General features: G+C 43.1%; 1 protein-coding gene across 1 annotated transcript in view; it reads left to right on the forward strand.

Moving 5' to 3' along the window:
* Nucleotides 1-27,521, forward strand: part of csmd3b (CUB and Sushi multiple domains 3b) — a gene marked incomplete at its 3' end in the record, with an annotated part of 385,413 nt that overhangs the window by 304,084 nt on the left and 53,808 nt on the right. Inside the window, exons 44-49 of the mRNA XM_080837924.1 lie at nucleotides 3,957-4,102; nucleotides 7,533-7,613; nucleotides 8,647-8,760; nucleotides 9,951-10,139; nucleotides 11,455-11,613; nucleotides 20,146-20,334. Coding sequence (XP_080694050.1) covers nucleotides 3,957-4,102; nucleotides 7,533-7,613; nucleotides 8,647-8,760; nucleotides 9,951-10,139; nucleotides 11,455-11,613; nucleotides 20,146-20,334 — 878 coding nt within the window. The remainder of the gene's footprint in view (nucleotides 1-3,956; nucleotides 4,103-7,532; nucleotides 7,614-8,646; nucleotides 8,761-9,950; nucleotides 10,140-11,454; nucleotides 11,614-20,145; nucleotides 20,335-27,521) is intronic.

Raw genomic sequence — 27,521 nt, forward strand, 5'->3', positions numbered from 1 at the left:
GTTCTTGATTCAACAACAGAAAAACCCTGTATGTGTCTGTGATGCTTTCATTATCACGTGTAGCAGCTGCTTTCTGATCAGTTTGTTTTTGTTCATCTGAAAGGGAAAACCCCAAGGTCAGGTTACATTTCCAGGGAGCACACATTGTTGGAAAGTTATATACTGTAAATGCTTTTGCATTGAGTTCATGATATTCTTACATCCCACTGATGAATGGAATGCATGAAAGGTTGTCATCAGCTATGTGTGTCGAAATATGTCCATATTGTTGGGGCTTTTTCAACCTAAACTTAAATGCCCACAAGTACTAAGTACTAAAAGGTCTTTTTAAGTTAAAACTTAAAAGACTGTCAAGTGCACCCATTCAAAGCATAATGATTTGAAAAGGGTGAAAAGGATTAGGTCATTGGATTGAGCTACTTGTAGGAATTTAATTAAAAGTTGCCTGGCTCAGGCTATAACCATTAAAGTGTTAATGCTGCCTTAACACTCACCTCACCTCTCACTTTTAAATAATGCATTTTCAGCAAAGGTAGAGAGAAATACGTTATTGCTTTTTCTTCTTCTGTAGCATCTTATGACTCAGATTATATTCTGAAAGCCGAAGGATGGATCTCTCCCTCTGTGCATGCACACACACACACACACACACACACACACACACACACACACACACACACACACACACACTACAAGGAGTTAAATCCAGTTCTTACTAGAGATGCACGATATATTGGCGGCCGATATATTAGCGGCCGATAAGTGCAAAAATATAAATATTATTATTATACCGAAATCATAATTTCGGACGATATTTTAAGCCGATATTTTTAAAGTCTTATTTCCCTCCAATTATTCTTTCCAGCGTTAGGCATAGGCCCGTTGCCTGGCTACACTGAACTTTTGGAGCTAGTGCAGTCATGTCAGCGGTGTGGAACTACTTCACAATATCAAAAGATAATAGTAGAGTTGCTGTGTGCAATAAATGTTCGTCGGAGTTACAACGAGGAGGAAACAAGGCAAAGAGCTTCAACACCACTAGCTAGCCTTATCAGCCTTCTCAAATCTCCTCATAGCCAAGACGTGCTCAAAGAATATGAAGCCGCTACCATGACCAAGAAAGTAGTGATGGGAAGTTCGGATCATTTTACCGACTCGAATCTTTGAATCTCGTTCAGTAGGTACATTAAGTTAGCCGATTTACTCATCATTTTGTCCACTATTGGCAGCAACCAACAGTAATATTTCCCCTCTTTCTACATAGCTAGAGTAGCAAGTTACAGGTGGAACGCTATGGAAGAAAGTTACATTCAGGGGCCTTCATAAGCAAAAATGATGTGGCTCCACATTAAATTATCCAACTTTTTCATTATCCACGGGTCTCAAATGTTGTATGATGTAACATAGCTGAACAGGACACATGATATGTCCAGTAATATCATAAAGAAGGGGGGCAAGGTAAGTCAAAACCAACAATATTTATTGACTGATCTTGAAAGTATTGCCTTACAGAAGCAAAATAAGTCATCACATTAAAAAATATTCATAGTTAGTTCACACTGTGAAACCTATGAAAAGTTGCAGTGGTTTATAGAAATACTGACCTTTCGTTCCAATTTCCCTCCCTTTGTAGAAACCTGTTGAATGGATACATTTGGTCTAATTGGTTTGTTGGTCAATTTATCTTCATTGGTCGTGACTAAAAAGAAATTTCTGGCAAAGAGTGGATGGAGTTGTTGCAGTGTGACGTCCTTATTGGCTTTTACCATAGGCTTTTACGTCCATTACTTATGACACGACATGGAGGGGTGAGCCCTCCTGGACTCCATAGAGAATGCATTGAGAGCTCTGTTTTGTGAAAAAAATGGATTTAACATGGTAGTCAATGGGAGAGGTCTGGAAAATGATCCAAATACTTGTATCCCGCAGATGAACGAATCGTTCACCTCCCGACAGTGTAGGATCAACGTTTCGTTCTTCTGCCAACCAAGTCTTCGGATCAATGTTTCGTTCTTCTGCCAACCAAGTCTTTGGATCTATGATCTGCCGGTTACGGGTCTTTGGATCCTTTTCCACGTGACCTGCATTAGCTCAGTACTGGCATAGTCTATGGCTAGGAGTACTGGTAGCTAGAGGACACAGAAATGATTCGTTCATTTTCTGACTGGGTCTTCGGATACAAGTCTTTGGATTTCCCACGTGACCTGCATTCAACGAATCATTTCTGTTTCCTTGGACCAGCCTATGCAACAGTCCCGATGCGCGGCCATGAGAAAAAGATCAAATCTCTTTTTGAGAGGACTTGTTACTCTCGAGTCCTTGTAAGGATTCGTTCAAAATGAACAAATCGTTCACGAAAGACACATCACTACAAGCAAGCTAAACCTGCAGGAGGTAATGCTACAGTAACTTCAATAACAGAGGTATTTAAGAAAGGACTGTATTTATTGGTTCTAGTCTGTGAGAACACCCACGAGAACCAAAGCAGCCTTTATCCACCTTTAATGTGCACTCATCAATTTCCATTACATGACGATGCGTGTGATCGTACATATGTGTGAGAATAGGGACTTATCAGCACTGCACTGAATTACATTAACATGAGTTATTGCTACATCATAACAATTACACAACTAATATTACTAGGTACATATCATAGTGGACATTACACTAGACAACATGGATCTCATCCATATCTCATCCAGTCGAAATCTTAACAGGATGAACCAATCCTTATTTGCTACTTATAGCAACGTCCCCTTCATGTAGCCCAAATACACAATCTAAAACAGTAGTAACTTCATGAAAACCCTTACTTTAATAAGGTTCGCACACAATGCCTCACATACATGGCAAACAATGATGATTTAAGCACTTGATACGTTTTATGCGCCTTGTATGGAAACTACTCTCCCACTGAATTGGAGACAAACTAAACTTGTGACTTGAGATTTAGTTAAACTGGAGTGTTTACTCAAACAATGACTCGAGCCAAACAAGGCTGCCGTCATGCACGCAGCAATTACGTAGTGATATTGAAGAAGAACATTTGTTATAATGAGTTGAAATTAAAAGGTAAATCTAAAACCTTTTGTTAAAAGGTAAATCATACACTTTTTGTACCCTTTATTTTTATAAAAATATCGGTTATCGTATCGTTATCGGCCACAATAAACCAATATATTATCGGTTATCGTTATTGGCCCTAAAATTCCAATCAGTGCATCTCTAGTTCTTACATATGTTGCATGTTTGAAATACCCACTGGGGCCGGATGCAGCAGACAGTTCCTCCCCTGCTTATTAAGAGCATCTCATCTGTGGCTGGTGAACTGTGAGTTCTTGCGTGGAGCCGGACCTTAATGCAGCCATGTAGCCATGCTGGTCTTGTTTAATATGTTATCCACAGAGGAGCCATTTCCCCCCTCCGTGGGCTCTTTGGTGCAAAGAAAATACATTTGTATTCCTTCACCCCACCGTAATGGGCAAAGTTTGTTTTGAGCCTTGCCCACAGAACAAGGCAATTTGCAGTGACTATGAGCAGCTAGCCGAGATTATGGCTTCTCTCTGGTGTGAAATCGAGTCGCAGCTCACCTTGTTTATCAGGTTACCGCCTCAGTTAGAGATTTATATGCTGTGTGGGGACAAGTGCTGGAACCTGCCAGTAGATTTGAATGTCTTTTGGATGAATTGTGTACCCTTTTTTCCCCATATTGGAGGATTTAAATCTGTGAAAATGATTAGGCTTATGTCATATAAACACACAAACACATATGCACACACACACACACACAAACACACACACACAAAAACACACACACACACACACACACACACAAACACACACTATGCACAAGCACATTACACATTTATGTTAGAAATCCCTATTGACATGAGGTCTGTTCTTATATTTGTAATTACATAGTAATTGAGTTGTAATAAACGTTGTTATTACAGGGACGGCCCTGACCAGAGCTCACCCCAGATTGGCCAGTTCAGTGGGAACACGGCCCTGGAGTCAGTCTACACCACGTCCAATCAGATCCTCATCAAGTTCCACAGCGACTTCAGTGGCAGCGGCTTCTTCGTGCTCAGTTACCATGGTGAGGGCGCTTGTGGATCGATGTGCCCTGATAGGCTGCTAAAGCTCCCCTCCTCTCCCTTCACACTGCATGGCCTGCCGCTCTTCACCAGGCCTCACAGACATGACAACCATGAGTCATTATCCAGCCATTTCATTTTCCTGCTGGACCTCATTTAAATCTTTCTCTCCTTAATTTCTCTCTTGCTCTCTCTCTCGCCATCCCCCTCAACGTCTTTCTCTTTTTCTCCCTGTATATCTATTCTCTCCCTCTTTCTTTCTCCCTCTTTACCTGTTCCTCCCTTAGCTCATCTTTTTTTCTCGCAGATTTCCTCTTGTTCTCCCTCACTCCCTTTCTCTCCCCTTTCTTTCTCTCTCTCTCTTACACACACACACAAACACACACATACACAAACACACTCTCTCACACACACACACACACACACACACACACACACACACACACACACACACACTCTCTCTCTCGCTCTCTGTTCCCTTCCTGTTCTCCTTTCCCTATCACTCCCTGATAGAACTTGTGATCTCCAGAACCATCACGCATGAACTTCAATGCATCTACCATGTTGTGTTCAATCCATCTACCATGTTGTCTGCATTGACCCTAAACAGCCCGACAGTGGCAATTGTTGTTAGGCAGGCAAATAAATTGTGTGGTTTTGTTAATTGTTATTTGCCAAAAATTGATGTCTGAAGTCTATGAGTAATGCTCAAAGATTAGCGTCCAATGTTTATATTCACTTAATTGACACGGCACAGGCAGAAACGGATTAGTCATTCCCGCCCGAGCTGTCTGGCTTGTGCTCTTTCTCCCACCCTGCCCCCTTTTTTTCCGTATGATTTTGCACGTACACACACGCACACAGACACACACAGACACATGCTGCACACACGCACACACACACACAGACACACACTGTATGAACGTGCTAACACATCGCTCTGAGGCTCCAGACATCAGTCTCAGCTAACGAGCCAGGTGCCCACTGCCTCTTAAGCAGCGATTCACACAGACACCTCCTCCGTCATGTCACCAGGCAGACTCATTTCCCATTTCCCGGTGTGTGGTCACATTTTGTATCTGTTTCCTGCTACAAGAGTCCGCAGCAAAAGCTTAACTGGGGGAGAAACCGTGTTTGTGTCTTGTGTGGGTCTTTTCTTTGCATTTCATCTGGGTGGGGAGAAAGACTGCATAGGCGGCCATCTTGCTCACGCGGGAATTTGTATTTCCTCATTCGATGGAGATGGAGATGTTGTTTTGAAAAATGTTAATTGCCTGTCTGCGGATCTTTAATGTGTGATGTGCAAAAGAAAAAAATATAGGCTACATAACATCTTTATTTGTTCAGATTAGGCGTGGGAATTCGGGGGAGGGGGGGGGGGGGGGAGGAGGGGGTTGGGTTCTCCCTTTTTCTTTAATGCATTTACAGCTTTGATTCATAATAAATGAGAAAACCAAGTGATAAAGACAACTTTATTTCCCAGAGAACTCTTTGAATCCAAAGAGCAAGGACTTCTAAGCCATTTCGCCGGGGCCTGGAAATGCATTTTGGCACTTTAGTTTGTCAACTAATCAGATTACGTTCACACAGAGGGCCATCATCCTTCAGTGTGTTCCAGCCAGCATCTTAAAGTCTATAAACTCTTGAGTCATTCTCAGATAAGGATAGCCATGGAATATAATAATCCTGCCTAAATGGGCTTTGAAATGTAGAACTCGTAGCCGTCAGATTTTTCGGGCGTTTGTGAATAGCTTCACTTGATTAAATGCGTGCACACTGGGGACATTAACAGAGCCATGACGGTGTAACTGATGCCCTAACGACTCAATTCCAAACTGTCATTTAGGCTCACGTTGCATCCCCCATTCACCCATACACACACACACACACACACACATACCCTTCACATTTGTTCTTCTCTGCTCCCTCAATGGTCCTAAACATATAACAGGAGTGGAGAGGTAGAAGGCAGGAGAGGGATGAGGGATGAGGGGGAGTTAATGCTATTTGGTTCCATCTCCATTCTCTGGTCCATTTCTTTTTTCCCTGCCTAACTCCCCAGCCTCCTTCCTAGGAGCATCTCAGACAGTGGTGCATGTTGCTCCGTGTCCTTGTGAACTTTTCTCAAGCCAACTCTTCCGTCTTGTCACCCACCCCCCGCAATCTCACTCATGCCTTCTTCCATCCATCCATACCTACATACATACATTTTAGATATGGACTGCATTCATCTTACATAGAGCAATGAGCAGTAGCTTCGATCACGTTAAGTGGGCTTCAATAGTTAATCAGTGCTATTCCTTCGCTCCCCGACTGGAACTCACTATCCCGCTCTCAATTAAGGCCGGGGCGAAGACAAAGCTGGGGCTCTCTCCATCGCCGCCGTCCTCCTGCTGATGCCCTGGGAGTATCATCGGATTTGATAGGGGTGGTGGGTGGGTGGAAGCAGCTAAGCATCTTCATCTTAATCAATCTGGCGCTTGTGCAATTACAGAGCGGCTCGAAGGGGAGAAGAACCATCAAATTAGATCAGCCACACCAGCCAGTCCTTCCACCGCAGTGAGATGGAGTTTGCCGTTCATAAATACGTTAACCATCAAAATAATGAACGCAGCCATTAAGCATCAAAAGGGGTTTTCTTAATGTATATATATACAGGGAGAGAAGCTAGGATGGTCTCGTGACTGTGATACAACAGCATTAGCAAGGCTGTTTGTCAGAGCATGCAGTTCTAAAATAATCCTACTCTTCGCAGATAAATCACTGGATAGTGAAATGCCATCATATTTGCTCTCCTCATTTCTAGAAGGATTCTCTAATGTGTCTTTGATTGGAGCAGAGCAAATATCATCATAAGGTTTAATGAACACACACCACCGATCGGGGAGAACATGCAGTACAATACAGGCTTTTATGTGTGTGTGTGTGTGGGGGGGGGGGGTTTGTCAGTGTTTGCGGCGGTGGCTACTAATAAGTGGGTTCATGTTGTGCGTCAGAGTGTCACCTTGGCTAATGTCGGCGTCACCACCGTGGCTCGTCTCCGATCATTAGCGCCACGTCAGTGACAGCCCCTCTCAGCCGGGCACCCCCGCAGGCCCAGTGGCACCATCACCCGCCATCCTCCGCCATCGGCTCGAAGCTCTATGCTTGTGCCAGTCTCACCTGAACCTGTCATGTAACACACTGTAGAGAAACTTTTATTTACTCCTAATGTTGTTTGCTAATGGAAAAAGCCACAGTTGCTCTATGCTTGTACCAGTCTCTCCTGAACCCGTCATCTAAAACACTTTAGAGAAAGCTTTATTTATTTTTTATTATAGCTACAGTTTTAATGAGCTGCACACGTAGCTTCCTTGTGGTGCTTTGATGCTGTGCACTTTACAAGTATGTACGTGAATGTCTTAATTTTTTTCGGCATGTCTGCCTCCTTAGCTTACCAGCTGCGAGTTTGCCAGCCGCCTCCAGAGGTTGCCAATGCAGACACGCTAATGGAAGATAATGACTTTGAGATAGGTAAGTGCTTATTTCCACCTAACTGCCTGCTTTACTGTGCTGCCTGTCCTCACACCAGCAATTATGTTCTCATTCACTCAAGGGCAGATATATCTCCCGCCATTCAAATCTGTTTCTCCGTCATCTCCGATACAGCCACTGAGGGCTAGCCACAAATGGCAGGAGTTTCCAAGAAACAACACTTACGTGTTTGTAACCCAGTGGAATATTGTTGCTTAGGGCGCTAACTATGGGCATGATTCTTGCCTGTAATTCCCTAATTCCTACTATGAGAAGCTACTGTATGTGAGTGATTTGTGTGAGAACTACAGCACACTGCTATCAGAGCGCCAACTGCCATATGCTTCTTGTGGTCTGGATATCTATAGGTGTTTGGCGTGAGCATTCACCCCAGTGAATGATCTCTCTATGATTAGCCCCAAGCAAGGCAAGGCGTGTCAGCTTCGGCGAACCCCCCACCCCATGTCTCTCTCGGCACAGAGTCCTGGGGAGCAATATATTGTGATGCTCAGGGAATAGGGGGGTGGGCAGAAAAAGTGGGCCATTACCCATTGCCCAGTAAACCAGGAGCAGGCTCCTGTGTGCCCAGTCTTGCGTGGCACAGAGTACCTCATCCATCATTCCCTCTGACGTCCCCATACTGCTGACATGTGATTATTTTTAGATTGGCACTGTGGATTATGACTGTAATAAAACTGCTTCATGGCTTTATTTTTTTATTAAAATATAAATATTCTGTTTTTTTTTTCTAGTCCATAGAAGAGCAAAGCAATACCTATGAAGTCAATTTGTTTAACTTTTCTTGTATATCAACTCTATAACCTCAAAATGTACACAATGCAACCTTCTTGTCTATAGCATCTGTCTCTATTAAAGCCTCACAGGTTAGCTGTCCCTCTTAATTAACAAATGGCTTAATCAATAGCTGAATGCATTCACTCACCCCATATCTCTCTTTCTCTCTTTCTCGCTCTGTTCTTTCCTCGCTCTCGCTCTCCATCTCTCTTCTCTGTTCTCTCTGACTTTCTCTCAGGTGATATCATCCGCTACCGCTGCCACCCCGGCTTCACGCTAGTGGGCAGTGAGATTCTGACGTGCCGTCTGGGGGAGCGACTGCAGATGGATGGCCCCCCTCCCACATGTCAAGGTTCGGCCCTCCCACCCCCACAAACACACACACACACACACACACACCACCGCCACAACACACACACACACACACACACACACACACACACACCACCGCCACAACACACACACACACACAACCTCACCATTCCTTGGTGTCTCAGTTCAGAATCATTTCTATCTATCAGCTCCCCAATTAAAGTTAAAAAGAATTGATAGATAACCCCATTACGTATATTGCATGCTGAAAATAAGCATCATCTGAAGACATTTCAAAGAGGACAAAGCATCATTATAACTGTGTGGCCACTACATTAGAGAGATAGATAAGCTTGCCCATTATTGGCACCTGTAGTGGTCTGTAGCACTCCGTAAACTCACCATTATGCACCGTGGGAAAAATGATTATGTCGATTCCTGACCTAGGTGATCCCTTCACAGCAGGCCTGTTTTGCGGTTTTGCAATGGCTTCCTGCTCTCTGCTAAAGGATTTAGCTCACCCGACTCTCCCCGCTGCGTCCATTGGCTGCGGGCAGTGTGCAAAATGGGGCCAAGTTAGGGCCTTTTTCTCCTTCTCAGTCACACCTGCGCCTGTCAACTCCAATCTCTCTCTCGCCTCTCATGTTTTTCAGCCATGTTGTCTGAGGCATGGCTCACTCAGTTCAGAGGCATAAACAGCTGCTACCATTAATCTTTGATGGCGCCATATTTTACTCCCTGTCAAAGCGCGAAAAAGAAGTGTGTGTGTGTCTGTCTGTTAGTTTGTCTGTGTGTATTTGGGTGTGTGTACTGTAGTTGTGTTTTTATGCATGCAAGTGTGTGTGTGTGTGTGGGTGTGTGTTTGCGTGTGTGTGCCTGCATATGTGTGTGTATATGCCCTATGGTACAAGTTTGCCCTCTGTTCAGATCAGAAATTGCCTGAAATGAGGCGAAATTGGCCTGTCACTGAATCACAAGCGGCATTAAACCTTAATGTTTTATGACATAAACATCTGGATGTTAGAAGACAATGGCAGAAAAATGGAGTCTTTGCAGCTGCTGTGCTAACATTTTCACACGCCAGGCATCTGGAGACGAGAAGGCGAAAGATCTCATTTAACTAGAAGCAGTGAGAGAGAGAGAAAGAGCGCCTAATCTTTTCCCTTTAGGTTAGCCATCAACTCATGGCATTCTGTTGTTTTTTCCCCCCAATCTTCTCTGTGTTTGCAGTGCAATGCCCTGCCCACGACGTGAGGTTCGACTCAAGCGGGGTGATCCTGAGCCCGGGCTACCCTGACAGCTACCCCAACCTGCAGATGTGCTCATGGAGCATAAACGTGGAGAAGGGCTACAACATCACACTCTACTTTGAGTACTTCCAGACCGAGAAGGAGTTCGACATCCTGGAAGTCTTCGATGGTAAAATTAATATATGTTTGTTTGTTTGTTTGTTCATTACACACTCCTGACTAGGCACTGACATTGGATATACTGTACTAATGTGTCTGGGATGTTCTGGAAAACACAATTTACACTGACATTGACACATTGATATTGTGTTGAATTATATACAATTCTGTTCTTTATAATATTAATAACTTGTGGAATACTTGAGCTAAACTCTCCTCTTGAGCTTTGTAATCAGCAAATCAACATTCTACTTGGTCAGGTATTTATTAAGCACTCAGGAAATCTCCTAAGAGATCCCTTTCCTTCTAATTGTGTTTCTCATGCAAAACACAGTGAAGAGAGTTCATGGACTCCTATGCTGGCTAAATCTTGCATCAGTTAGCCCCCCCGGCAAGCATTGATGACCACAGCATTAAACTTCCTTAAGTGTCTGTCAAGGCCCTTTGAGTGTCCTCCCTCACTTGGTTCTCATTCACGAGAGGAACCAGTTTTAGACCTGGTTCCTGTAATATCCTTGCTGACTCCTCTGTGTCCCCATTATTGAATTATTGAATGCTGCAGCCTCCAGGGTCACTAAGTGTAGTTAAAGTTCCCGGAACATTCCAAAGTGGTGTGTAGTCAAAAACTGTGCGCCGCAAAAAAAACGTGGCGCTGATTGCTATCCAGATGGGACTCGGATCTAATCCCCTGAAAGGAGATCATTTCGGCTGCCGCTTTTGTGGCAAGAAAGCTGCAGCAATCAACAGCCGGTCCCCTCAGGCAGCGCGGCAGAATGACCCAGGAGAGCGCCACTGTTATTACCTATATGTGTTTAGTCATCGGCAGAGTGATAAGCTGTGGAGAGTTCCTGTGTGCATACTTTATCTCCTGGCTTGCTCAATGTCATCTGCCTCTCGTTCTTCCTTTTTACTCTCTATCTCTCCATCTCTCTTTACTTTCTCTCTTTACCTTTCTCTCTCTCTCTATGTCTGTGTACTCTTCTTGTTTTTACTTTCTATCATTTCTTATGTTTCTTTTTATCTTTATGTCCCTTCTTCTCTCTCTCTTTCTGTCCCTGTCTCTTCATCCCCTCTTCCTTTTCACTGTTTATCCACTGATTTTTCTTATTTCTCTCTCTCTTTGTTTGTCTACTCCCCCACCACCACCACCACCTCTCTCTCTCTCTCCCCTTCCCTCTCCCTCTCTCTCTACCCTCCCCTCTCCCTATCTCTCTCTCTCTCTCTCTCCCCTTCCCTCTCTCTATCTCTCCCTCTCTCTCTCTCTCTTTCTCTCTCTCTCTCTCTCTCTCTCTCTCTCTCTCTCTCTCCCTCTCCCCCTCCTGCAGGCCCCACCACTCACGGCCAGGTGCTGGCTACTCTGAGCGGCGACATCACCACGCCCTTCAACATCACCACCACGGGCCACCAGCTGCTGCTGCGCTGGACGGCGGACCACGGCACCAACAAGCGAGGGTTCCGTATCCGCTATGTCGGTGAGTATCAAAGTATGTATCCATTTAAATCACTCTCTTTTTTCACTCCTCTTGCACGTTCAACCTCACTGGCATGTGACTGAGATGAGCTTGAGAACAGGGAACTAGAGAGCGAGAGGATGATGAGGATGATGAAGTTGGTAAAGATGATGATGATTGAATGAATTACAGTATAACAGAGTGCTAATGTGTGTCTGTGCTCGTGTGTGTGTGTGTGTGTGTGAATGTGTGTGTGTGTGTGTGTGTGTGTGTGTGTGAGTGTGTGTGTGTGTGTGTGTGTGTGTGTGTGTATGAGTGTATGAGTGTGTACAGGGCCGGATTAAGACATTTTGAGGCCTGGGGCTAATTACCAGGATGAGGCCCCTATATCGCCCCGACGCACATCGTGACACGCACACAAACCCACGCCAGGTGCACTGTCACATCAGTGTTTTAAAGTCCACAGAACCACTCTATAAATATGATCAGTTTAAAGGCACCCAGTGCAACTTTATGTAAACATTCAATGAAAAATAAACATTCCATTTCTAGTCTTTTTTACACGTAGTAAGTTTCAATAACTCCATACCATTACATATAGTGATTCAAGGAGCAAAGATGAGACGTCGTTGTGTGGTGAGAACTGATAGAAAATCGTAAACAACAACAATCGCCGGTGGGGAGAGGCCATTTTTCCATTGACTGGAATCCTGCTGTATTGTAGGTTACAAAAAATAAAGAAAACGGGGCGATTGTTGTTGTTATCGATTTTCTATCAGTTCTCACCACACGACGACGTCTCATCTTTGCTCCTTGAATGTCGATATGTAATGGTATGGAGTTATTGAAACTTACTACGTGTAAAAAAGACTAGAAATTGAATGTTTATTTTTAAGCCTCGAAAGTTGCACTTTCTATGCGAGAGCACCGACGTGCGGTCAGGGGAGGCAGAGCTTCACCTGTCATCAGTAAAAAAACAAATAACGATCAAAGGAAATAAATATTTTCTACTGGTCTCTGATATAACTGTATTTTCTGCATGATTCCAATCATTTCGAGCAGTTTTATAATCAAAATCGCTCAATTTGCGCATGTCCTGTTCAAACAGACAGGAGACAGCAAGACGATGAGGCAACGACGAGCTGTGCTTCATCTCAGATTGCGCAATACCTCACAAACTGGACTGAGTGTAGAACCTATTAAGTCCTGCTGATCTGACAAAAAACCTCAGTGAAAACCTCTACACTAATATTTGACCATGACTGCGAAAATGGAAGATTCTATAGCTAAGCTAAAACATTTCACTTAGCTATGTCTAACTGGCTTGCACATAATTTGTCTATAATTTTCAATGAATTAGCCTAATCTGCAGCGATATGCGTGAGGATAAAAACTCATACATCTTCAATTGCTGAAAGAATTTACGTTTTATTAGGCCTATTTAGATGGAACCGGGAAGCCTGGCTTACCTGCATCATCGTATTTGAAAGCGCGTTATTAAAAGCGTTTATCCCTGTCTTAATGATGTGGTGCAAACCAAAGCAAAGTTTAGAAATGTGAATTAATCTTCTTCAGTCTTACTTTGCACTTGAGGGCTTTTGCGATTATAAGGTCACGGTCCACGGACCAGTCTTTTGGCCCCACTCTCGTGCTTTCTTTGACCGGACATTTTCGCGCATTATAATTTGTTTCACTCTGAATGTTTCTAATGTTATGCGCGGTGCGGTGCCGTTGACTCACTCGACATCGGGCGACCTGAGTCCCCCCTGGTGGCGAGGCCCGGGGCTGCAGCCCGGTCAGCCCATTCGTTAGACACGGCCCTGAGTGTGTATGCGTGCGCGCGTGCATGTGTGCGCGCGTGCATGTGTGCGCGTGCATGTGTGCGTGTGCATGGATGTATGACTAATTAAGAGAAATGGTATATAATAGTAAGACTGTATAACAGCTGTGGCTGCAGCATGCTTTGATTGCATGTGAAATAGTATGATTAAGGTCAAATGGTGTGGCAGGGATGCACAGGAAATCTATACGCAATGGAAAATATGTTGAAGACATGCTCATAAATGACATTTGATGTAATATGATAGTAGCAGGCTTGGTCCGTAGTGTGTGTGTGTGTGTATATGAGTGTGTATGAGTGTTCGTGAGGAGGGCTGAAGAATGAATTGGGTGAGACATCTCTTTGACAAGATGACAGTAGTAGACCCATAGAGCTGTGTGTGTGTGTGTGTGTGTGTGTGTGTGTGTGTCAGTCTTACCCAGTGGACCACTGCTACACAGTGCATTAGTGCTGCTACTACAGATGTCATTCCAGCCATCAGCCGCCAGCCCAGGGAGACAAACAGTTCACATCACAGGCTCTCTACTCTAATGTCCCACAGCTGAGGAACTGTGTGTAAGAAAAAGAGAATGGATGTGAGATTTTAACTGTGTGTGTGTTTGTGTGTGTGTGTGTGTGTGTGTGTGCATTTTGACTCTGCCAAAAGATTTGTCCTTCTTTGTGAGTGTTCGCTATGTTTGTGCACTTAAGCTGCAGTGTGCAGTGCCAGCATTAGCGACGATGCACAGAGACAAGCGTGCGCGGCACGGTCACAAGGTCAGCTAGGGGTCAAAGCGCTCTCAGACCAGTCCCCGGCGGGCCTCCCGTCACGGTCCGAGCTGGTGTCAGCAGAAGGCCAGGGAGGTCAGTGCCCTTCTGACCGTTCCCAGACACTGACCTAACGGACCGGGCTGCCCACAGCAGTGCCCACACAAGGCCGAGAGAGAGGTTGAGAACTCTGCCCACTTGGGCGGCAGAGTCATAGAGTCTCACGGCAAGACAGACAGGAAGGCACATGAGCGCTCCAGGTTAAACGGACAGTAATCCCTGGCATATTTAGTCTTTGGGAGAGGAGATAATGGTTGAGTAAAAAGTGAAGGAGGAGAAGGAAGAGGAGGTGGAGGAGGAGGAGGAGGGTGAGGGTGAAATAGCACTGCAATAGCACTGCAGAGTTGGATTGGAGACAGAAGAGAGTTGTTTCAGCGTGTTTGTCACTTGAAAGAGAGGGAGAGAGAGAAGAGCGAGAGAGAGCAAACGGGCGTCCTTTCATTCTTTCTCCTCACCCACCTGGAGCTCTGCCTAAGGAGATATGTAGATCTTTCTAAGGGGGTATGTGTTTTGCATGGTGTTTGGCAAAAAGCAGGCATTTTTTTTAAAGAGGGGGGGGAGGGGCAGGGAAAGAAATGCAATCACCCTTGTTTTGGGCTTGGAGAGGAGTCCAACCCGGCGCCTGATCGAGAAAAAGCTCTGTTCTCTTTTGACTTTCAAAGAGGAGAGCTGTGTTACTCTAGAGCCACACAAATCCTCATTTCCCTTGTTTGTTTGGCTTTTTTGCATATCCCAGTTACATTTTCTGAGCGCGTACACACACACAAACACACACACAAACACACATACACACACACACACACATATAGACCATTGTGCATATGCTTGAGGAGGGTGCCTATCGTATAACATAGGAGACTGCAGCTCAAGAGAGAGAAGAAGCCATTAATTCAGCCTCCGATTGTGTGTCGTGAGATTTGAGAGCAGATACCCGCCTCGGATGTTAAAGTATTCAAGAGATTTGGAGTAAATCTCCTTTGAAGTGTTATGACATTTCTGCGCCCTTCCTCCAGCAACAAACACACATACACACACACACACACACACACACACACACACACACACACACACACACACTCATACACACTCATACACATATACATACATACACACTCATATCCACATATACATACATACACACTCATTGTTAAAGGTCGGGATAGCCTTCGCGCTTAGAGCTCGGATGTTACACTCATGGAGGACTCAGGAGGGAGAAGATGTTTAGAAAAGATGGGTTTTATTCTACCCAAATAAGGCACAAAGGCAGTAAAAACAAATGACAATAATAAATCAATACAAATAATACAATTTTCAATAAGACATAGCAATAGGCATCAGAGCATCAATACAAGTACGCACAATAATTAGTCGACTATCAGTAAAAGACCATTCACTGGTCTGATGAGCTCGTAAGGCAAATACCTTATTAAACACGAACACTCATACAAAGAAAACAAGGTGAAAGGACCATGGATCTAGCCCAGTGAGAGCACCAAGGACTTACGTCCTATTTAACTGGCAACTCTCTCGAACAAAAGCAAAGGGAGTTTAAGTAGCCTAGACACCACCTCCAATTGGCTCATGCCAATTATTAATAGCAGGTGTGTCATCGGCCCAGGCACCAACACCTGTGGCTCACAGCAGCCATACTTAATTAAACAAATGTCCCACGTAGCTGGGAAAGGGAACTACACTAACGTAGTAAACAGGGCTCAGTGACGACATAGCCACACATGATAAATCAGCCATTCGAAACAAACGATTACGGGTTATTTCAGCTTAACCCGGAATTTACGACAGTACTCTAAACTCTCGTGCTTAACCGCGCCATATTCACATAACGACAATCGCACGCAAGACAAGACTCAAACAACAGTAAGACAGACGTTATGCAATATGAGAATATGAGTTATGATTTTAAACTAAATAAACGGAACATATTGACAAGACTTGAAATTGTGTGGTTATTTAAACAGAAAGACGTTGCTAACGGAACATGTAAACGTATATGAACATAGAACAAGCAACACACACGCCAAAACAACTGCACCCAGTCCAGTAAGGCTGCAGCCAACAGGCTGCAGTGGCGGGTCACTCAGGTGCCCCGTCACACTCATACACAGCAGTCCTCCATTCCACTTCTGTATCTCTGCCTTACCCTTATCCATATTTCTTCCCTCTTTCTTCACTCTCTCTCTCTCTTTCTTTCATCCTTTTGTTCTTCTTCCTTTACTTTGTTTTCTCCATCACTAGCTAGCACAGTGTGAATCAGTCAGTAAGATTGAGCATTAGTTATCTTGTTCCCACTTATTGCAGAGGTGTGTGTGTGTGTGTGTGTGTGTGTCTGTGTGTGTGTGTGTGTGTGTGTGTGTGTGTGTGTGTCTGTGTGTGTGTGTGTGTGTCTGTGTGTGTCTGTGAGAGAGAGAGATTTCTCCGCCCTCCCGTTTGCCCTTGGCTGTCCCTTCAGTGTTCCTTGTGCTCTGGCTTTCCTGGATATCAGGAGGGCTCTTTTAGGTGAACTCCCGTCACCCTACTACACTGTCATTTGGACGGGCAAAGAGATGAGGAGAAAATGTACCCTGCATCATACCGGCTGACCTGCTTGATGGATGTAAAAATCACCACTCATAGCATTCTCGCTCTCTCTGTCTATCTGTCTCTCTCTCTGTCTCTCTCTCTCTCTCTCTCTTTCTGTCTCTCTCTCTCTCTCTCTCTCTCTCTCTCTCTCTCTCTCGCTCTCTCTCTCTTTCTCTCTCTCTATGTTTCTCCCTTTCCTCGAAACCCGGCTTTGGTGATCCATGGTCCAGCAGGCAGGGGTTCACATCAGGAACAGCTGTACATTAGGATCGAGATCAAAATGAGAGCTGACATTTTTGTGTAGAGCCATAAGTTAAGCATTTTTCCTGTCTCCTCAGGGACAGCTACCGTATCCCTCCAGCCCAGGGCCAAAAGTAATACAAACTAGAGCTGGCACACGCCCAGGGGGTTGACAGATTTGGGCTATTTCCATAAGCAAATTTGACCCTCAGCATATTACGCTAGAGAAGTCATTGTAGTCCATCTTTGCTTTTTACTGCGTGATGATATTGTGTATGGCTGCATGGGGCCATTCGTACATTACTTAAGTGGATTTCACCATACTTTTCTTAATAGCATATCTCATGGAATTTGTAAGGTAAATTAGGCGATAATTTCACTCTTTTAAAGCGACAGGGTTCATTCATGTTGGTGTGTGTGTCTGGGGGTGTATCTGTGTGTATAACTGTGCGGTGTGTGTGTGTGTGTGTGTGTGTGTGTGTGTGTGTGTGTGTGTGTGTGTGTGTGTGTGTGTGTGTGTCTGTGTGTGTGTGTGTGTGTGTGAGAGAGAACTGGGTGAAGTCATTGTTACATCAATGGGAAATTAAATAATTGATTTACATACTTATGCCAGCATAATGAATTTGAACAACTCATTCAAACCCACTTCACTGTGATGCAGTTGTAATGATCAATGAAAAGTTAATTTGAAGACCACATGTATTGTTAAACATTCTTTTGGGTCTTGTGAAACTAGTCAAGTAGTGCACAGTTAATGTAAACAAATCTTTCCACCAGGACCGCCATAGATATCAGTAAATTAATGATAAACATACAGATATTGGCAATACTTCATGTACACAATTGGAGTTGTGATGCTAGCCAGATACAGTTAAATGCTAGTTTGATCAGAATGTAAGCACATTTTAACACAATTGAGCAGTCAACACATCAGTGAATGAACCCATAGCTTTAATACAGCTCTGCTACGTAGCCTGATGCTAGTAGCCTATTTTTTACCACATCCACACGTTCTTTCAGTAGATGTAATTACCATAGATGGGCCTATGAATTTCGGTTTAGTAGCTTGTGGTATGGATCATTATTTTTGAGCTAGCTGTTTTTATGTTATATTTTGTTATATAGGACAGGTCTGGGCTCTGTACAGCACCTTGAGATTTTTGTATTGTTTTGGCGCTTTAGAAATAAAATTGAGTTGACTTAAATCGATAGTAACTGAATTAAATGGAATTAAATGGATAGTAACTGAAATATCCTGCTTTTTTAAAACTACTTCATTTTTTTAGAAGATGTATTTGCAGTGCAGTATAGCAAATATTTCGTATATAGACAAAGGTATACTGCTGGGTGTGCTTTGAAAAAGAAGACAGCTATTTATGTAATCTATGTCTCTTTGTATTAAAAAAGATGCTTAATAAAACAGTAAAAGGGAAAGTAGAGTTCAAATCCGAGTGCTTCTATTCATGAATAAAAACATGAAGGACAAAATGCATTGTGATGCATCGAGAATTGTTGTATAATCGAATCGGAACCCTTTGAAACGTAACGGAATTGATTAGCGAGGCTAGTGAAGTTTCTATTAATGTCTCAGCATGACAAAAAGTGACTCGAGTCAAAACCCCTTCATGAAGCTTAATATAGAGCCATTGGGATACAGAACAAAAAAAACATAACTCTTGAGGGGAAGTTAAAAGACATTGATGTTGAGCTGATAACTGTAAATTACCCAAATTACAGTCATTGGTTCAGACCTCAGTCAGTTCAGTTGAGCAGCACTAAATAGCTCTTGTGCTTAAGTGGGTTCTCAGACTCTCATAGCCACAGGTGGCTTTAGCTAACCACTGTACTCTGTCTCTCTTATGGTGGCGTGAAAGCATTATTCTCAATCTATTATAGCGTAGTCAAGCATAGCTATTGTATAGAAGTCTAACATTATATTGTAGTGCCGTTAGAAACAAAGAAAGGGCGTATTACTTTAGGGGAAACTGGTCTCTACACCCGCTTTAAAAAACATAGGGCCCTAATTTCATTGATGGGCAACGCGGCTGGCAACATAGAAAGTCTGCCGTGCAAGACCTAAAGCTAATTTAATAACTTGGCGAAATCATATTGCTAATTTCATAACGCAAGCAAGATTGTAAGCGCAAACATGGGTGGGTCAGCGCAATGATGAGGTGTATCTGCACACAGATGCTGGTGCTCCATGTATAAATGAGTTCTTTAGAGGCAACACCTAAATTAACTCATGTCGCACACACTTCCTGCACAAGAGCCTCCATCCCCTCTGGTGTAAAACACGCCATTCGTGTGCCATTCATGTGTTGTTGGCTATATTGTAGAACAATTGCTGAGTTCCATGTGAAAGTAAATAAGGTATGATCGAACCACTGTGATTGGCTGATAAAGAATGACTTAATTGCTACATCCAGTAATTACTCAACCCATTTGAGTTTGATTGTGCCCTGCTTTGTGTCAATGAAATGAGCAAATATAGGTATTCCCGCCTATTCTCATTGCATTGCTTGTTTGCTCAATGAAATTGGGGCGCGTAGTAATCAATACCCAGTGAAACCCCTAAGCCAGCTTCTCTCCTGAATTCTCTCTCGTTTGAAATATCTTCCTTTTTATGGCTTTCACCTTCCTAAAAAAACTGAAACAACACTAGTGCTTGTTAATCCTGAGACACGTTCTAGCAGCTGGCACCTGAATGACGGGGATGCACCAAACGCGATGTGTGAAGGGCTCCATATTCTTCTTCAGAAAGCTTGTCAATAGGAGAGAATCATTCAGAGTGCAGTACTGATGTATAGATGCAGGTACATGTATCCTCTGATGAGTTAGTGAATAGATGCAGAATATCTCCATTGAGACAGTGTGGATTTTAAAACTGATTTGCCTGATCTTTGAACTACGGTTGGTCTCTGCACATATATATATATATACAGGATATTTAATTACTACATGTTACCGTACTGGAAATAGCAACACATTTGTATTGCATGTTAGATATAAGATGTTTAGCAGACGATATGCAGAAGATATGTCCCTACCTGGCCCCTGATAAAAAGGACTGATAGGGCGTGTGCGCTTGTCTGTTACAGCGCTGTACTGCAGCACACCCGACTCGCCGCTGCACGGCTCTGTCAGCAGCCAGACCGGCGGTCACGTCAACAGCCAGGTGCGCTGGGCTTGTGACCGCGGCTACCGGCTGGTGGGCCAAGGCACGGGCGTCTGCAAGAAGAACACACACGGCTACTACGACTGGGACACACCCGTGCCCGCCTGCCAAGGTGAGTGGAGGGGAGGTGTGTGTGTGTGTGTGTGTGTGTGTGTGTGTGTGTGTGTGTGTGTGTGTGTGTGTGTGTGTCTATCTATCTGTGCATGCTTCTGTTTCTGTGTTTCGTTGGTCAGAGACACTACGGGCCCTATCTTGCCGATCAGAAACGCAAGTAGGACGGCGCCAAGCGCAAGTAGCTGTGTGGGCGGCTCTATGGCGCAGTTACTATTTTAACGGCGGAAAAAACACACTTGCGTCCAGCGCAAGTGTCAAAAGGGTTGGTCCAAAGGAGGTTACTCAGCCATAGGTGTGGTTTGGGCGTAATATGCAATAAACCAATCCGAGCGTCATTTCACATTCCCTTTAACACTCTAAGGTCCAAGGCCTTTTAGACTTTTCTAAGTTGTCTGACATGCCTTGATGTTTTTGTACATTTTGCTTAACTAAAAACATTGATGCACAAATGGAATATATGACTCTATTCTAGAAGACCTCAGCAATAATATCATGTAAGTAAAAGGAATGTAGTAAAAAAAAGTTTAATTTAAATCAAATGTAAACATACCCTTGGAAAAACCTTGTTTCAGAGGTGCTCAGACTTTGTACAAAAACACATTGTAAAGATTAATTCACAAGACTTTTTATTTCTGAGCCTTGTAAACATAGGTGTTGGCTAAACACATGTTAGTTTAGCATTCAGAAAGTATGTCTTGTTTCACTACCACATATTTATAATTTCAGAGTGTCCTGTGCCATTCCTAAATCTTTGCCTCTACAAATGCATATTGATGAGTTGGTGTGAACAAACCTGTGACACCTCTCGCAAAGACAAAGGCCATATCCTAATGGCCCTAGAATGTCTTTGTGGCCCAAAACCCCCGGAGTGAATCTTGCCACACCATGACCCAATGGAGATCACTGAATCACCATCTCCTTATCATATGAATAGCTGTCATTTGCTAATGGGTGGGTCCTTAGCAGCAGAAACCCCACTCAGATACTAGAAAGTGCAACACATCAGTTCTATTCCTCTGACAAAGCGCTTATTTATTTTAAAATTTTGAACTGTATATATTATAAAAGAAAAGGGTTCAATGTTTCCGTGGTTGTTCTTTTTATGTCTCTAAGACGAAAACTCGCGGAGCTTAACATTTTTTTTGACAAAAAAATAAAAATATCCCGGACGAGGGATATAGACCTTAGACAGTTAAGAGCGAGAAGCGCATAGTCCATAGCGGCTTGTTATTTTGATGGCGGAATTACCTGGTGGAAGACCGGAGAAGTTCACAGCCGAGGAGACCGACGTGAGATTTACACACATTTTTTGGCCATATATAATTACAAGGAAAATAAAGTATTTACCACTTGAGGAAATCATTGTGATATCCATATCCAAGATATTTTAAAAATAAGCATACATGTAGCCTACACATTGACCCAAATGATTCAGGTTAATTTAAGCTGCGTGACATTTGATTTATTTGTGAAAAGCCGGGAGATAGATATATATGGGGATGCGAGAAACCCTCCAAAAGTAAGCAAAGTCAAGCAAGCATGTCAAGATATTGCCGTGATTGTTTCTGCAACGGGGCACCCGAAAACGTTGCCGAAAACGCTATAATGACGTCCGGAGACGTGGGACATCCAAGCTGGAAGGTAACACACGTTCTCGTGCCTTCACGGGAGGTGGATCTGCCTCGACCCAGGATCTGACGGCAGCAGAGGACATCGCCACGTCTACCCTCACGCCTGAGAGCGTGCAGGGATTTAGGGGCATGGAAATCGGCACCCAAGCCAGTACACCAGCTGACCAAACCCAAGGTACATAAATAAATTCCACATACACAGAGATGAGTTTACAAGATTTATAATAATACTGGCATTAAATAAATGCAACAAAGCCATACAATAAATCAAATGCCACGCAGCTTCAATTAACCTGAATCATTTGGGTCAATTGTGTACGCTAGATGTATGCCTAGTTTTTAAATGTCTTGGATACGGATATCACAATGATTTCCTCATGTGGTAAATACTTTATTTTCCTTGTAATTATATATGGCTTGCCAAACAATTGGTGTAAATCTCTCGTGAAGACGACAGAAGTAAAGTGTAGCCTACAGGTCCTTTACTGTGCGGGCAAGCACATGCGCCCTTAAAATAGCGTTCTGAATACGCGTTACAGACTTTAGACATTGCGCCTCACATTAGACCAGCTTTTTTTTGGTCAATGGCGCACGGCGTTGTTTTGAAACTGCAAAATACCACTTGCGCCAGAGAAACGCCTTCTCTGTTCCGCCCCCGCCCATGTCGACGCAAGTTCATTTCGAAGCGCGCCTCTGGAGGGAAAATCGCGCTGTGCGCCGGGTGCAAGATAGGAATGATACATGCGTCGGTGACAATGTCAATAGCGCTGGGTGCAAGATAGGGCCCTACATGTCATGCTTAAAACTATGCCTACTAAAATACCTACTACGGTGTCTTCATAACATTACTACAGTTGGCTAAGTAACGAATTGTCTTTACTGGCCATTTATACTGTAATGTCCTATTGAACTTTTATGGAAGAGTTATAGTTACTATGGATGTGACGAAGCTCTGCAAACCCACCCCTCCCCACCTCCGTTTAGAGTACTTACCACTATGCTGAGTGAGTGTGTGAGTACTGCAATGAAACACCTTGCATGGGTGTGCTGCCAGCATTTTGGCCGAGTGTGAACACTGATGGTAATGCTGTTTGGAGGAGGCAAATGAGGCTGATGGCTGTCAGCTTTAATGAGCCGCCAACAGATTTGAATTTCAAAACCCCTGCCAGATTTCTCCAGGAATCGCAGTCTCCAGCCTCCTCTTCCACTCGATAATTTTTTTTTTTTTTTTTTTTTTTTCTGTTGTTTATCTACTCTGAAGAATCATAGTGACTGCTGAGCCATCTCTTGACATAGCCTTGGCTACTCTTATCCTCACCTCAACCGCTCAATTTTGAGCGACCCTGTTTCCCAAGTTTTATCCTCTATGGTCCCTGCCCGCCCCCCCTGGGCTGGGACCAGCCCCTGTAGATGGCCGAGGCTGACTGTCTATCAACGCGCGAGCCAAACAAATTTGTGAAGAGAGCAGGTAGGGGCAAGTGGCCCTACCACAACTCACATCAACATTTGAGCTGTAGCCCACAGGTATGGCATTGTCCCCGTGTCAGTGCGCCAGTCGGTTCTGGTTGCCATAATGTACCATCCTCAATCTCCTCAGAGGCCAGACGTCCAGCACCACCTCTAATGACAACTGACACTAAAAACACTCCATGAACCTCAGCGGTCTTTGCATTGGTACTTGACAGTCTGTTATCTTAAAAGAAAGAGTAAGTGGAAAAAAACACCAGGGATCAAACTCCATCTTCTGTCAACGTCAAATGAAATACAAGACCAGGACTCATTTGATTGGCTTTGGTTTAAAAATCACATTACGGAGTGGCAAGAGGCAAGATGGTGTGTATAGAAAGGATCCACTTGCATTATGGTTTCCCTGCCCCTCTCTGTAGGCCCCTGTGCCCTTGCTTCAAGTAACTTAAAGCTTCTCTGACAAGCGTTCCCTCTGCCAGCATGCTACATTAAGTGCTTAAAACCAAAGGAGAGAACAAAAGATAACAAAGGATAAGAAGAAAGGGAAGAGTCTCTCTCTCTCTCTTTTTTATTGTTGTTAAATCAGTGCGGCTGGAGTACAGATGGTGAATTGCTTCCCCTGAGCCGAGCGTCTGTGTGTTTTAATCTCCGGGGGCTGCGGAATTGTCTCTTGTGCACTTATCAGACTTATTTTAGTTTAATTTCCCATTGAAGGCGTGTAGAACCTGATAATGTAATAATTTCCCGGTAATGTAATAACTCCCGATAATGTAATACAAATTCCTTCATAAGTCCCTAAAACATGTAATAAAACCTGATAATGTAATAATACCCCGATAATGTAATAAAGTGCAGGTTAGCCTCAATTTTGCAGAACCTGATAATGTAATAATTACCTGATATTGTAATAACTTTGGTTGGTGCTGTAGCATCAGGTCTCCAGTTTCAGAGGTCTAAACAGTGAAGCTGTCCAGAGACCTGCTGCTTCACTATTAGCAGATACAGTATATATTTTATATGATTGCGAATGCACAATTTTTACAATGATGAAAGGGATACTAAGTGGTAATCAACTAATAGAGAAAAAATAAGAACATTTTGGTATGTTATAGACCAGCAGCTAATGGGCACATAGAACATTGAGTTTCTAAGTCCTCATTGATCATCAATAGCTGACATTTCGCTATTTGATTTATATCAAATTCTCTTTTGATTTTGTGTGGCAATGTCCCTTAAAAATTACACTACATACTGCAAAACATCATGCAACATGCATTTCCTCTACTTTCCCTTGACTTTGTACATGACAAGGCAGTTTGAATGGATCCTCTGCTGGCTTGTCCTTTCAGTGGAAAACACAATGGCTAAAGACATCAAGACTCACTTGGTCTGAATAACTGGTGTCCCAACATTTCAGCACTGACCAAAGTTTTTACAATATCAGGAATTTATTACATTATCAGGTTCTGCAAAATTGAGGCTAACCTGATAATGTAATAACTTCCAATTAATGTAACATTTTATTACATTATTGGTATGGCGATTGTTACATTATTGGGAAATGCCCTTTATTACATTATTGGGATATTATTACATTATCAGGTTTTATTACATCTTTTAGGGACTTATGAGGGATTTTTTATTACATTATCAGGGTTATTACGTTATCAGGAAATTATTACATTATCAGGTTCTACAATCCTTCTTAGTTTCAGTCTAGTTTTCGAAAACTGAGCACACTACAACAGCTACGCTGTGTCCAGGTACATCCTCAAACGTTTTTCAGTTAACCTAATGATTCAAGGTCTCTCATGAATCATTACTCCCAGGACACATGTTAATGTTAACTCACGCTATCGGTGACGCTTAATCCTCTCCAACCACATTAGCAACAAAATGAACTGGTGAGCTAACAAGTTAAGCATTCTTTCAGTATAAGCTACTTTTGCATAGCCCCGTACAGCTAGGATAGCTCACGTTACCGTAGTAGGAATACAAGCCTTAGCTCACTATATCCACACAACTATTTATGCGTACCTATTTATGCGAGTGAAATACTCGCACTGTAGAGCCCTGTAGAACCTGATAATGTAATAATTTCCTGATAACGTAATAACCCTGATAATGTAATAAAAAAATCCCTCATAAGTCCCTAAAAGATGTAATAAAACCTGATAATGTAATAATATCCCAATAATGTAATAAAGTGCATTTCCCAATAATGTAACAATCGCCATACCAATAATGTAATAAAATGTTACATTAATGGGAAGTTATTACAGGTTAGCCTCAATTTTGCAGAACCTGTTAATGTAATAAATTCCTGATATTGTAAAAACTTTGGTCAGTGCTGAAATGTTGGGACACCAGTTATTCAGACCAAGTAGTGATGCTGTGTAGACAACCACCCACTATTGTTTTGCTCATATTTTGATCCCAATGGTATAGGCCTTTAGCCTCGCAAGCCAAACCTGTACAGCAAGAAGCTGTACAAGGGTCTGGCACAACACGATTTTCAGTGTGGGCGGGATTAACGGTTGTCTGTTAAGTTGCCTCTGCACGCAATGCCACACAATAGGAATGGCGCTACAACCAATCCGAGCGACTGACGAATGACAAAAGACGATTTGATTGGCCTGGTACAGTGTAATTTTTAAGGGACATTGCCACACAAATCAAAAGAGAATTTGATATAAATCAAATAGCGAAATGTCAGCTATTGATGATCAATGAGGACTTAGAAACTCAATGTTCTATGTGCCCATTAGCTGCCGGTCTATAACATACCAAAATGTTCTCATTATTTCTCTATTAGTTGATTACCACTGAATATCCCTTTCACCATTGTAAAAATTGTGCATTCGCAATCATATAAAATATATACTGTATCTGCTAATAGTGAAGCAGCAGGTCTCTGGACAGCTTCACTGTTTGGACCTCTGAAACTGGAGACCTGATGCTACAGCACCAACCAAAGTTATTACAATATCAGGTAATTATTACATTATCAGGTTTTGCAAAATTGAGGCTAACCTGCACTTTATTACATTATCGGGGTATTATTACATTATCAGGTTTTATTACATCTTTTAGGGACTTATGAGGGATTTTTTATTACATTATCAGGGTTATTACGTTATCAGGAAATTATTACATTATCAGGTTCTACAAGGCGGTCTCTCTATTTTGTTCTCTTTTTCTCATACACACACACACACACACACACACACATACACACACACACACACACACACACACACACACACACAAAGACCTTTGGATTTGTCTGTGAAAGGCCTGTATTCAGTCCATAGTTGCAGCCATAGATTCGCTTTCATTCTCTATTGTGCGAAAGTGCGGTATTGATATGTGCAGAACAGGAACATGCTTTTTTTGTTGTTGTTGTGTGTGTGTGTGTGTGTGTGTGTGTGTGTGTGTGTGTGTGTGTGTGTGTGTGGGTCAGTCTGTGTGTGTAATCCTTTTCTTTAGAACTGTTGGTTATTAGTGAATCCTGCATCCTGAATGCATGGTGTGCCCCCCTCTCATTGTGTGTTTTGGTCCCCAATCAGCCAGTTTGTCTTCTCCTGTGTCTGTGGTGTATTTTCATAATCACATCTCCTCCTCTTGTTAACATAATATCTCAGCTTGGCTCCCTGCCTGGGCCTTAGCAGCGGTGTGGGAGATTGTTTGAGATTGTTTGTGTTCGTGTTCTGTGTGTCCGTGGGCATATATCAAAGCCTAATTTAGCCAGACACTTATGTACGTACAGACACACACTGTCACACATTTATACACACACACACACACACTGGCATGCATGCACACACACACACATATACACACACGCAGACATAGCCGTCTAGACTCCATGAGGACTATAGGGAGTAGTGTTAAACTGAGTATGTGTCCAGACTCCATGAGTGTGCTGACTCAGTATGTAGATGTCTGTAAGCTGTTGGTGTTGGAGAATAGAAGTTACGCAAACACAACATCACTAAATTGAGGTGCATTGGGTTATGGTATGTAGTTACATTGACATCGCTACATTTAACCCTGATTCTTCATCGTTGTAAACTGGGACAGGCGG

The sequence above is a fragment of the Sprattus sprattus genome (genome assembly GCF_963457725.1).
Source record: "Sprattus sprattus genome assembly, chromosome: 4".
Lineage (NCBI taxonomy): Eukaryota > Metazoa > Chordata > Actinopteri > Clupeiformes > Clupeidae > Sprattus > Sprattus sprattus.